The 16,072-nt window shown below is 39.4% G+C and overlaps 1 protein-coding gene across 1 annotated transcript in view; it reads left to right on the top strand.

Moving 5' to 3' along the window:
* LOC117344595 (probable cation-transporting ATPase 13A3) overlaps positions 1–16,072 on the top strand; it is a 78,242-nt gene that overhangs the window by 31,393 nt on the left and 30,777 nt on the right. Inside the window, exons 7-14 of the mRNA XM_033907398.1 lie at positions 563–637; positions 1,815–1,884; positions 2,955–3,089; positions 3,560–3,626; positions 5,644–5,775; positions 8,160–8,333; positions 8,961–9,106; positions 9,428–9,628. Coding sequence (XP_033763289.1) covers positions 563–637; positions 1,815–1,884; positions 2,955–3,089; positions 3,560–3,626; positions 5,644–5,775; positions 8,160–8,333; positions 8,961–9,106; positions 9,428–9,628 — 1,000 coding nt within the window. The remainder of the gene's footprint in view (positions 1–562; positions 638–1,814; positions 1,885–2,954; positions 3,090–3,559; positions 3,627–5,643; positions 5,776–8,159; positions 8,334–8,960; positions 9,107–9,427; positions 9,629–16,072) is intronic.

The following is a 16,072-nucleotide window of genomic DNA, read 5'->3' as shown; positions in this document are numbered from 1 at the left end:
CAGCGGATCTTTATCACTTGTGATATTTTGTAATCCTTGCTTTCAAATACCAATCATATGAAAAATCTACAAAATTAAAGCAGATTTTTTTATGAGGACAAATAACTTTTCAATATTGGATACCTTACAAGAATCATACATTTACATATTATTCTGTATAAATCTTGACGCTTACTAGCCTATTATTGTATACGTGAGTGTTTTATTATTTTGTATAAATCTTGACGCTTACTAGCCTATTATTGTATACGTAAGTGTTTTTATTATTCTGTATAAATCTTGACGCTAACTAGCCTATTATTGTATACGTGGGTGTTTTATTATTTTGTATAAATCTTGATGCTTACTAGCCTATTATTGTATATGTGGGTGTTTTATTATTCTGTATAAATCTTGACGCTTACTAGCCTATTATTGTATACGTGAGTGTTTTATTATTTTGTATAAATCTTGACGCTTACTAGCCTATTATTGTATACGTGAGTGTTTTATTATTTTGTATAAATCTTGACGCTTACTAGCCTATTATTGTATACGTGAGTGTTTTATTATTCTGTTACAGTGGATTAGTTGATTCCACCAGTTGTTCGTTCTTCCATCGACAGAAAGGCTTCAGCGTGGACACACAGATAAAGAAGTAAGTGTGACTAGCTCAACTGAAGTGGAATATGATAACATATAATAGGTACAGTGTTGGTCGTCCGAAGTGGAAGTAAACATATAATAGTGTTGGTCGTCCATCCAGTATCAACTTTATATCAGTTCTTCTCAGTTAGCAGGAGGCCCAGTGTCATGATTTTTTACCAGTATCATGCTGGAATAAAGAGATAAACAGTTAGTTAAAATGAATGATATTGACTCACTTTCACAGGTGTCAAATGTGTTCAAATTTCTTAAGCTACTTCTAAATAACTCAGCCTGTTTTGATGAAAAGCTACAAAATTCCTTAAAAAGGTTATTATTTTGGATCCGCATCAAATATTATGTTTATAATTCACATAATCATGTCTTGTAATAAAGTTAGTGCTTCATAAATGCTGATTACATGCGAGATATACGGACCAATTTGACCTCTTCTGTTTCAATATAGAAATACGACCCCAGTTGGATTTGATAATTACCCCGATTGTTGATAGGTACTGTGCAATTTGTTTACTGTTCTGGTATACAATACTGGGCCCTGAAAGTCACTGACCTATGTTTAAATCCTTTCCTGTTTCAAATATGGTCTTTGTATATATATTATACTTTTTGTTTACTTTTTGTTTGGTGCCCAGCTAGCTAAGGTGCATATTAAAGAGCGTTGTGAGTTTTAGCACTATCATTCAAGTATTGGTGATAGGTGAAAGGAAGATTGAGTACAATTTCCCATAGAGTTGGTTATTTTGATGTAACTTTAACTGCATTGTTATACACAGTTGAGGAAGTTGGGATTTATTAAGTCCCCTACTGTAAAATCGGGGGGACTATAGGTTTCTTCCGTCCGTCTGTCTGTCAGTCCGTCCACTCAGTTTTTAAGCACTTTTCCCAGCTATGGTTCAAGGTATGTTGGTGAAAGTTGGTATGTAACTTCAGTATGAGTAGCTACAGATCAAGTTTGAGTTTCAGGGTTTTGGGTCAAGGTCGTTGTTACTTTTTAAGTGGGGGCCAGTAGGGGACACGTATTACTGGGGCCAGTAGGGGACACATATTGCTTTAGCAATTCTCTCAGAATGACTGTTTTTTAGGGGGAACAAATAAGTCACTAAAGATAGCCCATGTCTACTATTTTAAGTTAAATATTAAGTTAACCAGTGTTTATATTTTTATTCCAGGAGGGTAATCTATGGTGTCAACTCCATAAATGTACACGTGACACCTGTGATCGAGCTCCTCGTTAAACAGGTATGTAAATGTTTGGAGTCTTGCTATTTCTGTGATATATCATCCATAAAATAAAAATAGTGATGATAAAAACAAATATGACAAAGTCACATTTTATCTGACTGTATAGAAATGTCACCTTTAATGTGTTATCACTGTAACTTAGCAGAACAGCTAGAGGCTCATGTGAGCTATTTCTTTGGAGTAAGATGGGGGCAAAATTTCAATGTCTCATAGATGCAAATGACATTTTCAGACCTAATAGCTATTAACTAGCAAACTAATCAGAATTATCATCTTGCTATAGGTAGAACAATATCATTTGACCAAACTAACTTTCGACCTTGGACAAAAAGTATATCAATCATTAATGGTCACTTTGACCTGTAACTTTTGGTGATCTATATATTTACCTTTGGCATAAATGTACATTGTATAAGATATGCAAATTAAAAGTACACCAGATTAGTAAAAATAGATGACCAATTTGACTTTTGACCTTTGGTAACCTATATATTGAAGTGAACTTTCGAAGGCTTTCGTGACATGTAGCTGTGCAGTGTTAAGGGGATGAATGTCAAGAAGATATTAACAGACATTAAGAGCAGACAGGATAGAAAGTATTAAATGACAATAGCATTGTATTGTTAGATTGAAATAGATCATAGAATAGTTAACAGAAAAATCTACATGTTCTGGGTCTAGTTTTAGGTGTATAGAGCAATAATTTCCAGACCAGTTGAACGTTTGAGCCATAGGCCTCTTCTTTCTCTATGAAAGTAGCTCATAAATTGGATATAGTGTTGTATGGATATTACTTCCATAATTTTATCTGCTCTTTCTTCATGTACCAAAATGTAATTTATGAATATTTTCATGCGTGTGAGAAAACTGACCAATCTGTGCTGTTGTGGTCGAGTCTTTGGGCTAGACACTTTACCCCAATTATTCTTGATGACATGTGATGAGCCTTCTGTATGTTGTTCAGTGAGGTAGTCACTAACTACTACAAGGAGACCCTGCCTCAAAATGACCCAGGTTGTTCATTGGGGTGATAAACCAGCAAACCAAATTTTATTGTTTTTTATTAGATTATCTCCCCTTTCTACATCTTCCAAGTGTTTTCCTGTTCCCTGTGGTATGCTGATGAATATTATTACTACGCTTCATGTATTGTCCTCATGTCCATAATCTCCATCACCGTCTTCATATACCAGACACGAAAGGTAGGCATTCAAGGTCAAACCAGTAATTTTAAAAGGTCAAATGTCACATAATGGGGTGTACACATCGAACCGTTTCTGGATTTAATGTCAAACATCAACAATACCTTAATTTAAACTTTATTGTATAAAATGATTAATGTGTACACTTGTTGCATTATTTTGAATTTCACTATATTGAAATTGGTCATTTAACATTTCATTCAATGCCAAAAATCAATAAACACTTTAGTTTAAGATTTTATTGCATCTAATTTTAGATAATGAATAAACTTAAAAAAATAAATAGAAATTTTTGCATCCTTTTTGCGTACCTACATTGTTCCCAGAATTAATACATGTACCAACAGTTATTAACATTTTGATAGAGCACAATATATTTAATACATTACAAAATTTAAACATATTGTCGTAATCAATGTGGCCTTTATCTGTATCCATGGTGACCCAACATTCATCTTCCTTCGTATCAGATGCAGAGGACTCTCCGTAACACAATTGCTTCATCAACCATAGTGACTGTGTGTCGAGACACTGGAGGTATTTATGTGAAAGAGAAAAATGTTGAACTGTTCAAAGTTTTATTGTGAATCTGACTTTAATTTACACTGACTAGTACCTATCATAAAAGGAAATTAAATGGAATCCATATCATATTAAACAGGAATTTTGTAATAGAAGATTTTGTTAGGGATAATATTCCATTGGGGTTTTCCTTTCATTTATTTATAGAATCTTCCCCTACCTTGAGGGGCGTGATAAAGAAATCTCCAATTAGAGGGAACCATATGTTTACCTATAGATGATATTCTAAGTTGTCTAACCCAATGCTCTGGTGAGGTTTAGGCAATAGGAATATCGCCCTGACGGTTGGAGATTTCTGTCACATTCACCAGGTAGGGAATGATTGTTTTTCTCATATATATATATATATATATAAACTATGTAATAGTAGTCACGAAGGTCCAGGTGTTCAAATATAAAAAAAAAAAAAATTCAAACAAACAAACATGAAATGCCATGCATTGTTGATGTGACATCATTGTATTGTTGCCATGATTTCACACCCAATGGGTGACAGAGAAATTACATCCTAGAGGTCAACAGAGAAATCACACTCTAGGGGTTGACAGAGAAATCACATCCTAGGGGTGACAGAGAAATCACATCCTTGGGGTGACAGAGAAATCACACCCTAGGGGTGACAGAGAAATCACACCCTAGGGGTGACAGAGAAATCACATCATAGGGGTGACAGAGGAATCACACTCTAGGGGTGGCAGAGGATTACACCCTAGGGGATGACAGAGAAATCACACCCTAGGGTTGACAGAGATATAACACCCTAGGGGTGACAGAGGAGTCACACTGTAGTGGTTGACAAAGAAATTATACCCTAGGGGTTGACAGAGAAATTACAACCTAGGGGTTGACACAGAATTTATACCCTAGGGGTTGACAGAGAAATTACAACCTAGGGGTTGACACAGAATTTATACCCTAGGGGTTGACAGAGAAATTACAACCTAGGGGTTGACACAGAATTTATACCCTAGGGGTTGACAGAGAAATTACACTGTAGGGGTTGACTTAGAAATTATACCCTAGGGGGTGACAGAGAAATTACACCTTAGGGGGTGACCGAGAAATTACAACCTAGGGGTTGACAGTGAAATCACATCCTAGGGGTGACAGAGAAATCACATCCTGGGGTTGACAGAGATATAACAGCCTAGGGGTTGACAGAGAAATCACATCCTAGGGGTGACAGAGAAATCACATCCTGGGGGTGACAGAGAAATTACAACCTAGTGGTGACAGAGAAATTACAACCTAGGGGTTGACCGAGAAATCACATCCTAGGGGGTGACAGAGAAATCACATCCTAGGTTTGACAGAGATATAACAGCCTAGGGGGTGACAGAGAAATTACAACCTAGGGGGTGACAGAGAAATTACAACCTAGGGGGTGACAGAGAAATTACAACCTAGGGGGTGACAGAGAATTACACCTAAGGAGTTGACAGAGAAATTATACCCTAGGGGTTGACACTGAAATTATACCCTAGGGGTTGACAGAGAAATTATACCCTAGGGGGTGACAGAGAAATTACACTCTAGGGGGTGACAGAGATTTCACACCCTAGGGGTTGACAGAGAAATTACACCTTAGGGGTTGACAGAGAAATTACAACTTAGGGGGTGACAGAGAAATTACAACCTAGGGGTTGACAGAGAAATTATACCCTAGGGGTTGACACAGAAGTTATACCCTAGGGGATGACAGAGAAATCGCACCATAGTGGTTGACAGAGAAATCACACTTTAGGTTGTGATAGAGAAATTACAACCTAGGTTGTGACAGAGAAATTACAACCTAGGGGATGACAGAGAAATTACACCCTAGGGGGACACAGAGAAATTTTGAATAGGTAAAATGTGAAAATTGTAATTGCAATGTAACTAATGAAGATGTTCAGATGTTATTCATTTTGAATTAAGTTAATGAGATCTCCTCAGTGTTTATATATCAGTAATTATTTGATGTACATTGTAGTGTATGAAGACATCTCCTCGGAAGACTTGGTGCCTGGGGATGTTATAGAGATCCCTCGACACGGATGTATCATGCAATGTGATGCTGTTCTAACCTGCGGTAACTGTATCGTCAATGAGAGCATGCTTACAGGTATATTGAATGACAACCTGTAATTATACACCAACTTAGTAAAGAAAGAGAATGTATCAACCACTTTGTCTCTTTGTATGTCTGGTCATCTTTAGTTTGTCTCTGTCTATCTGTTCATCCTTAGTTTGTCTCTGTCTGTCTGTTCATCCTTAATTTGTCTCTGTCTGTCTGGTCATCCTTACTTTGTCTCTGTGTCTGTCTGGTCATCCTTAGTTTGTCTCTGTGTCTGTTCATCCTTAGTTTGTCTCTGTCTGTCTGGTCATCCTTACTTTGTCTCTGTGTCTGTTCATCCTTAGTTTGTCTCTGTCTGTCTGTTCATCCTTAGTTTGTCTCTGTGTCTGTTCATCCTTAGTTTGTCTCTGTATCTGTCTGTTTGTCCTTAGTTTGTCTCTGTGTCTGTCTGGTCATCCTTAGTTTGTCTGTCTGTCTGTTCATCCTTAGTTTCTCTCTTTGTCTGGTCATCCTTAGTTTGTCTCTGTATCTGTCTGTTCATCCTTATTTTGTCTCTGTGTCTGTTCATCCTTAGTTTGTCTCTGTCTGTCTGGTCATCCTTACTTTTTCTCTGACTGTCTGTTCATCCTTAGTTTGTCTCTGTGTCTGTTCATCCTTAGTTTGTCTCTGTATCTGTCTGTTTGTCCTTAGTTTGTCTCTGTATCTGTCTTTCATCCTTAGTTTATCTCTGACTGTCTGTTCGTCCTTAGTTTGTCTCTGTCTGTCTGGTCATCCTTACTTTTTCTCTGACTGTCTGTTCATTCTTAGTTTGTCTCTGTGTCTGTTTGTCCTTAGTTTGTCTCTGTATCTGTCTGTTTGTCCTTAGTTTGTCTCTGTATCTGTCTGTTTGTCTTTAGTATGTCTCTGTCTGTCTGTTCATCCTTAGTTTGTCTCTGTATCTGTCTGTGTCTGTCTGTTCATCCTTAGTTTGTCTGTGTCTGTCTGTTCATCCTTAGTTTGTCTCTGTGTCTGTCTGTTCATCCTTTATTTGTCTGTCTGTTCATCCTTAGTTTGTCTCTGTATCTGTCTGTTTGTCCTTAGTTTGTCTCTGTGTCTGTCTGCTCATCCTTAGTTTGTCTCTGTGTCTGTCTGTTTGTCCTTAGTTTTTTTCATAGTCACATCCAGATCAATTTTGGTGATTGGTCAAGGTCAAAGGGTCAGAAGTTATAAATTATCACAGAGTAATGTGACAAGATATATAAACGGTACCGGTATATATATACATTATTATAGTTATTTACTGATGAGAGGGATAGAGGTATAGATGCTATAAGATGGTGTATTCTTTTCCAGAAATTTAGAATTTTTTGTTTTGCCTGCAAATGGCAGGTGACAGGTATCGCTATGTCAGCGTCGGCGTTGTCCGCACATAGGTATCCCTGCAATATTTCAAGTTCCCTTGGGCCGATCAAACTTCATGCATATCTTCCTTATCACAAGTGCTTGCTTGGGATCGCTTTTCAGGTCCAAAGGTCAAAGGTCAAGGTCACTGTTACTAAAAATAGAAAATTTGTTTCTGTTCCTTAAGTCAAGTTCCCTTTGGCCAATCAAGCTCAAACATCATGCAGATCTTTCTTACCAAAAGTGCTTGCTTGGGATTGCTTTTCAGGTCCAAAGGTCAAAGGTCAAGGTCACTGTTACTAAAAATAGAAAATTTGTTTCTGTTCCTTAAGTCAAGTTCCCTTTGGCCGATCAAGCTCAAACATCATACAGATCTTCCTTACCAAAAGTGCTTGCTTGGGATTGCTTTTCAGTCCGAATGTCAAAGGTCAAAGTCACTCTTTCTAAAAATATGAAATTTGTTTCCGTGCTGTAAGTCAAGTCCCTTGGGCCAATCAAGCTAAAACTTCATGCAGTTTTTTCTTACCACATGTGCCTGCATGGGATTGTTTTTTTACTGGTCCAATGTTCAAAGGTCAAGGTTACAATTACTATAAATAGAAAATCTGTTTCCATGCAATAACTCATGTGATCACCCAACTTTGCACAGGAAACATTCACTTTCGTGGAATTCTTGTTTCATTTAATTCAAGCAAACTTACATTTCAGTTTACAACAGTTTAAGACAGTGTTAAGACCTCACGGCACTGTATATTGAATAGAAAGTACTTGAAGTTTGTGGAAATTGTATAATTTTGAGAGTAGATTATGTATTTTTTCTTATAAAGAGATACTGCCTCTGAAAGCATTACATGATACTATTTTTAAATGCAGTGTACTCTATTGTGTTAGATAAATTATTGAATGATTACTTTTCCAACAAGAAATCGCCTTAAAGATGATATCTTCTTAGATTGTTATCACATTGTAATAATTTAACATGTATGATTTAATGAAAATTTGATATTTATTTGAAAGTCTTGGTTGTTCAGGCTCTTGTTATACAATTATAGGTGAAAGTGTTCCTGTGACTAAGACTCCGCTTCCAAATCCAAGTGAGGCAAGAACAGAAGACAAGCTATTCAATATAAAGGAACATGCACTTCATGTTTTGTTTTGTGGGACAAAGGTCATACAGACACGTTACTATGGCGACCAGCGAGTGAGGGCAGTTGTTGTTAGAACTGGTAAATATTAATTATTGGAGACAAGCAAATTCTAATACATATGTAGCAGGACTGGACTGGGTTGATCATCGGTGACCAGGTAGCTCAATTGGTAGAGCATCCGGCTAGTGTTCGGAGGTCCCGGGTTCGAACCCTGGTCTGGCCGCTACATTTTCTCCTCTCCTGTTACACATATATTACAAACTACCAGGCTTCAGCTTACTCAATTTTTCTTAACTTGTAATTTTGCATAGGGAAGCCTTACAGAACTTAAGAAAAATTCTAAGATTTTTTCTTAAATCAAAAATGCTTTTTACAAATAAAAAAAAAAAAGAAATTTAAGTTAAGGTTTCCTAACTTTGGTTTAGAAATATTGATGAAACTAGGGTCTGATAGCTTTAGACACTTTATTATTTAGCAGTTGTAGCTTATTTACACTTTATTATTTAGCAGTTGTAGCTTCTTACATCAGTGAAATCAGATCTATATAAATGTACAGGAAAAAAATATGTCTTATACGATAAGATTTTATGATGCATTCCACAAGTTTACCAGAACTTGTAACCCTAAAAGAAGAAAACCCCTTTTTACACTTATATATAGATCTATTCACAGAATGATGTTAAAACTTAAAATATTTCTCTGTAGGATTCACAACATCTAAAGGAGAACTGGTGAGGTCCATCCTACATCCCAAGCCTGTCGACTTCAAGTTTAACCGAGACACTTACATATTCATAGGGATTCTAGCCATCATAGCAGGAGTTGGCTTTGTCTATACCATAGTACTGATGGTAGGTATACAGGGGTCGACGCTATTTTTAGTGGCATAGTAGTAACACACTTAAATTCACTGGCCTGGGTTTTATTCCATGGTCAGACATGAAATGGTATGGGTTCACCTGCCCAACCTTGTAGATTTTCTCCGGGTGCTTCATTTCTGGTTTATATCTTTGAAGCAGTTGAGATCCCCACCCAAATAACCATGAACATGAACCTTATTTTGATGTTTGATCAAATCCAACCAGGTGAGTGATACAGGCCCTCTGACCCTCTTGTTATTTCAATAAAAGTGCTACTCATCCTGAAGAACTGATCTGATTTTCATGTTTTAGGTGATTGACGGAGATGAACCGGGTGAAATTGTCCTGCGGTCCCTCGATCTCATCACTATAGCTGTACCCCCTGCCCTTCCTGCTGCTCTCACTGTCGGCATCGTCTTTGCTCAGAACCGTCTCAAGAAAAACAACATCTACTGTATTCTACCTAACTGTATCAATGTTAGCGGGACCATCAACACATTCTGCTTTGACAAGGTATACACAGCAATTATCATACCCCCACATTGTAAATGGTGAAAGTATTGAATATGAATACTGAATTCAGTATTTCAAAAATAATTTCCCCAACATGTGCCATTGCTTAACTGAATGTTTACACAACAAAATAACAAACGATGTAAAATAAATTTACAGTATTTATTAAAAAGTTTGCAGATAAGGGGTGCATATCACCTTAGCAGTTACCTCCCTTGGACCGGGTGGGGTATAGCCGTGGGCTATTTGAACCCCGTAATGCTGAAGAGCATGGTGCTGAAAAGCTATGGCCAACAACCCGTTGAGAACATGACTTGGAGGTATGGCTGACCTGAAGCTCATGGGTACCATAGCCTGGTCGCTCAAATGTCCAGGAGTCAACAAGAGTTGGGAGTTACATCACTTAGGCTTGGGGTTCGACTTTCTGTCTTACCCTGGGCCAGATAGAGTTGATGTATGCAGTCCAGCTAACCCTTGGTTCTGGGGTTGGATTGACCGATTTGTGGTGTATAGCAGTAGTCTGGCATCATTAATAGTCCATGTTATTATGTTATTACATGGTGTCAGTTTACTGCCATAGGCCCAAAGGTTGAAACTGATAAAGTCACAAGCAACCAATTAAATAAAGGTGGCGGTGGGGAGGTGGATGGTATGACTGTTTGTTCGAGCAGTTAGAACAACAATGGCAATTTGGATAGAATTTCTGAGGAGAAATTGACTTTAGCCATGTGACCGAGCGTGGTCTTCTGATTGGATCTCTTGACATCCTTACCTTGTTAGTAAGGGGCTGTTTAATTAGAATATGTAAATTAGGTGCAGGAGTGAAACCTCCCTTCATAGATAACCGTAGGGTCAGGGAGGTCATAGATGGAGCCAGACTGGTCAAGACTGGGTGATAAGGGTAATTAGATTCCCCCAAGATAACATCTGCATGCAAGTCTTATCTGTGCCCATTACATTCAGACTGGGAAGTTGCTTTGATAAGATTTGTTTATCTGAGAGACAGAGAACATAAAGACTAGCAGGTGCTTTGAGTATATATTTGCACATGTGTGCAGTTGACAAGCGGACATGAGATGTCCTTTGATACAGTTAATTTAGCCTTGGCATGACCTGTACTGGTCAGCAAGGAGGAGCATAAATCTCCAAAAGCTTCAAGTGAATTAAGCCATGCAGTATGTTAAATTGACTGTTTGGATGACAGGCAGGCCCCATATCTGCTGTGTAAACCTGCCTAATATTTAATATTAGACTTTAATTTACACAACAAAATAACAAACGATGTAAAATAAATTTACAGTATTTATTAAAAAGTTTGCAGATAAGGGGTGCATATCACCTTAGCAGTTACCTCCCTTGGACCGGGTGGGGTATAGCCGTGGGCTATTTGAACCCCGTAATGCTGAAGAGCATGGTGCTGAAAAGCTATGGCCAACAACCGTTGAGAACATGACTTGGAGGTATGGCTGACCTGAAGCTCATGGGTACCATAGCCTGGTCGCTCAAATGTCCAGGAGTCAACAAGAGTTGGGAGTTACATCACTTAGGCTTGGGGTTCGACTTGCTGTCTTACCCTGGGCCAGATAGAGTTGATGTATGCAGTCCAGCTAACCCTTGGTTCTGGGGTTGGATTGACCGATTTGTGGTGTATAGCAGTAGTCTGGCATCATTAATAGTCCATGTTATTATGTTATTACATGGTGTCAGTTTACTGCCATAGGCCCAAAGGAGTATGAGAGACATGGTTTATAAGCATGTGATGATACGAGGACCCCAAAGAGGGAATGTAGGGTATGAGACACCTTTATCCCCAGCGCCACCGGGAGAATATGACATAATTGAGAAGATATACAGCAAGTCATAGACAAATTCTGGCAGAATGCCTCAGTATCGAATACAGTTATTGTCCTCAGAGGTACTTAGGTGTAAAAGAAAACAGGGTACTAATGTCAATGACTAGTAAACATTTAGTTCGGTTCTGTATCCCAATTCGGAATGTCCAGATGTAATCCTTACAAGAATGCTGGCCTGCATGGCTACAGAATGTGTTGTGTTACCTTCGTTTCTGTTAGTTGTTGAGTATGAGGGCCGTAATAGTACCGTTTAGATATACTCGCCCTAAACGAATACACACATATATCCCATCTGAATGGCGACAGATAAGCACATTTACACACATATAAATCCAATGGAATATGCACATAAATCCTGTGTGAATGATGACAGATTAGCACATCAATATACATGTTAATCCAGTGGAATAATTAGTACTCATTATAGATATACTCGCCCTATAAAGAGTACACACTTAGACACTCCTGAACACAGAAGGCAGCCACTAGGCTACTAAGTATCAGGTGAAATCTTGCACATTTCTGCTTGAGCTTTCCGGAGAATATGATGAGGGGTACGGATGTATCGACAGTAGCTATCCGATTGCCAGCGTCCAAGCACTTTGATGAGGTGATCGGGGACATCTGACTGGGCGGCAGTAGTTGCGGCTCCTATTCTGAAGGAATGTCCTGTGTATAGTGAATGATTTAGACCTAGTTGGATCAAGGTCTGTCTTAGTTTGTCAATGAAAACATGTCGAGTCAAGGCAGCAGAATGAATGGAAAATAGGGGGTCCGAAGGACGACAACCATTCATGAATCTTTCTGTTAGCATTCTGATGACAGCGGCTACAGCACATACATGGTGATGGGTGCGGAACAGGTGAATGGTGACTCCTTGACGAAAGGGGTCGGTTTTGGACGCCTTGAGGCACAATGTCATGCTGTTACTGTCCGGTGCTACTTGAATGTCGCTGATACACAAGTGAATTGAAGAATCAAATGTGTTAGTGGTGCATGTGAATTCTCCGCACCGTAAGAATGCGAAGAAGGCCACACAGCAGGCAGCCTCCATAGTAGTGTCTGTGGCAGGATCGAAAACACCCTGTCGAAATGCTGAGCATAACTTAGACAATATGTTGAAAGTTATGGGGAGTCTAGGTTTTACCGGAGTTCCCTGTAGTTTCTTTAATCCCCGTAATATGGTCTGGAGTCGGTAAAGTGGTAACCCATGAGTATTCACAAGCGGGTTGCTGAGCCCCTGCATAGTACAATGGAACTTAATTCCGTATAGATACAGCTTAATTGTAGAATATTTCAATCTGAGGTTATGATAACAATGAGTCACGAAGAGTATTAATAATTCTTCTGTAACGTTGGTAAACACACTTGCTTGGTTGTTTATACCTTTCATGAGGATGAAGTTCTTGAAACAGGAAACACCTGATGTGTAGGTAGTTCTAGTCGAATGAGCCACTGCAGCATTCCATAGGTCACGCACTGCTGGTTCTAGTATAGAGGCACATTGTCGTAATCCGGAATGGGATTTTGGCTCTTCTCTGCTGCTGGTGCCAAGTCGTGGAACCGGTCCATCTGGAAACGAGATAAGGCATCAGCAATATTATTCTGTTTTCCAGGAATATGCACGGCTGTGAGAACGAAGTTGTGGATAAAAGTACACCAAGTTAAACGTCGCATAAATGGCATGATATAAGCGCATTTAGAACGTCCTTTCCTGACGATATCAACAGTTGCTTGATTGTCACAGTGTAGTCTAATTCTGAGACCTGACCACTTGTGTCCCCATATCATACAGGCCAGTACGATAGGATATAACTCCATGAAAGCAATTGACATTTCCGAATTGTTCAAGGATATTTGATGTGGCCAGTGACCGTGGAACCACTGACCGTCATAAAAAGCACCAAATCCAATTCCTCCGGCTGCATCTGTGTAGAGATTTATATCATGAGCTAATGTTGTCGTCTCCTGGAGGAAGACTGAATTTCCGTTCCATTGATCTGTGAAAGTATACCACATAAATAAGTCCTGCTGACAGGCCCCAGTAAGTTGTACATGATGATGCAACTGTTTGACTGAGGCGGCAAGATTTAAGAGATAAGATATAAACGAGCGTCCTTGAATTATCACCCGACTAGCAAAGTTCATATGTCCCAAAAGGCTTAATAGTTCGCGCTTTGTGACCTTTTTGCGTTTACAGAAAGATTTGATTGTTTGAGTTATTCTCTGCACTTTATTTGCCGGCAGGCGTGCTTCCATGTTACTAGTGTCCAGAGTGATTCCTAGAAACTCTAAACTCTCAGATGGACCCAATGTTTTGTGAGGAGACACTGGAATATTGAGTGCTGTAAAAACCTTGGACAAAATTGCCATTGTTCGTTCAGCTACCACATTTGGTCTGTCGATTGTAAGAAAGTCATCCAGGTAGTGAATTATGTATTCTATCTGATAGTTAGTTGATAAAATCCAACAGAGAGCGGTTGATAAAAGGTCAAAGATCTTAGGACTGGAACGACACCCAAAAGTGAGTTTGGTATAAAAATAGTACTGTTGTTTCCAGCATATACCGTAGAATGGCCAGAGTTTTGGAGAAACAGGTATAAGTTTAAAGGCATCTGTTATGTCAAGTTTACACAGCTTGGAGTGTCTTCCTGTATGCTGGATTTGATTTACGGCATCATCAACACTAATGTACGACAATGAGTATTCCTCTTTAGCAATTAATTCGTTGATGCTGTTACCTTCGGAGTCATGGGGGGGCAGAAAGGTCCACGATTAGACGTTTCTTGTCAGAGTACTTCCCTGTCGCTATTCCAATTGGGTTAATCCTGTATATATCAAAAGGGGGTTCTGTATAAGGGCCAATTAAGAATTTCTTGTTAACTTCGCTAGTTATAAGCTCATCGACGATGTCTGGTTCAGAAGTGGCACTTTTTAAGTTCTTGCAGATTAGAGATGTCTCTGGTAATGCAGACATTCCAGTGTCAAAGCCGTCTGATAATCCAGAAATCAAAGACTGCACAAAGTTCTTATCAGGGTGGTTTTTTAGTTCTCTCTCCAGTGCTGCTATATTGATAGGAGTTGACGCCTTGAAATCCTGGAGGTTAGCCTTTTGTCATTGTTTATCTGATTCGTTGGTTTTATGTGTTTTAGCAGATTTAATTGAAGATTTCTTAATGTGAAGGTAGGGGCAATTGTCACGGTTACAGCCATCTTGGTCATTGTAATTGTTGCAGACCTCTTTACCATGGTGAATGACACTGGTCCTTCCTTTACTGTCCGTGTTGCTGTCCCCATTCCTATTGTTTCCTTTATGGTTTTTTGCTGATGATCCTAGTCCATTCAAAATGAGAGAACAGAAGTCTTCTGTATGATTCATGTTGTTGCACAGTTTGCAGCTGTTACTCCGAAATCCGGAACATATCGTGGTGTAAAGTTGATTGTCCCGAATCGCCCAGTTGACCTTAATGCCACGCTGGTGTAATAGTGCTGCTGCCCTAGTGGCGAAAGCTTTATGGTATTCATAGAATACAGAACCAGGGTATGTTGTGGCTAGTTCTACTATGTCTCGCTCGTAGATGTCTAGCTCCTGTCTGCGATTAGGGTAATATTCGCACATGATGCTCCTGTATATCGAGAAGGCCTTGACAAACTCTCCGAGGGTGAGCGATTTACATAGACGTGGGTCTGTTTGGAGCGGGACAGTACGCCCCCCAACTTCAGTGAATCGATTGTAGCGTGTGCAATCATAGTCATAAGATGGCAGTAATAGTAGAGCTAAGTTGACGTCCTTACCTTCTATTATCTGCTGGCGTATGGCTTGAGGTACGACTTCTATTGATGGCAGAGATTCTGATGAAATTCCTGTCTGTTGAAGAAGGACATCAGGCTGAGGCACATAATTGTTTGGTATGCCTCCTGCTACGGCTGGGGGCTCTAAGGTCGGTGAGGTTGTTGAGGTTGTTGAGGTCGCAGTCAGGACATGACCTGGTACAGCTGGGGCCTGTCCGACTGCTACTGTATTTTGGCACAGTATTAATTGCTCCAGCCTGGTAACATGTGCTTGTAGAGCCTTCATTGCCTCATTTGATGGGAGATTCCTGCTGTGGTAGCCAGGCTGTGTAAGGTCATTCTCAGTAGGTGGCGTAACATCACTGTTACCATCACTAACACTGGTATTATTTTCTTTGTACAGTTTGACCAGCATTGTTTTGGTAAAACCACATGGTGGTCTGATGTTCTGCTCCAGCAGTCGTGTCCTTAGTTCACCTATAGTCCAGTTTTCTGGCATATTAGGGTCCCAGTTGCTGTCATTACCGCCTGTTGTACTGACAGCAGAATTAAGAGTGTCATTACTGTCTTCAGGCGCCCTTCGTTTGCGCCCACGAGGTTGACCTTTTCCACGTCCTGACATATCTTTAACTGATGAGTGTTTTAGAAGAATGTCTTGCTGAGGATGTAACTGTTAAGTTGTGACAATTTCGGTGAATGGATGAAGTTGTAGCAGTCTCTGATGAGAGGCCAACAAAACACAGAGAGTTTTGGAATATGACTGTTTGTTCGAGCAGTTAGAACAACAATGGCAATTTGG

This window comes from Pecten maximus, chromosome 16 (genome assembly GCF_902652985.1).
Source record: "Pecten maximus chromosome 16, xPecMax1.1, whole genome shotgun sequence".
NCBI lineage: Eukaryota > Metazoa > Mollusca > Bivalvia > Pectinida > Pectinidae > Pecten > Pecten maximus.
Note: the sequence above shows the minus strand (reverse complement) of the source record. Positions and strands in the feature narration are given on the sequence as shown.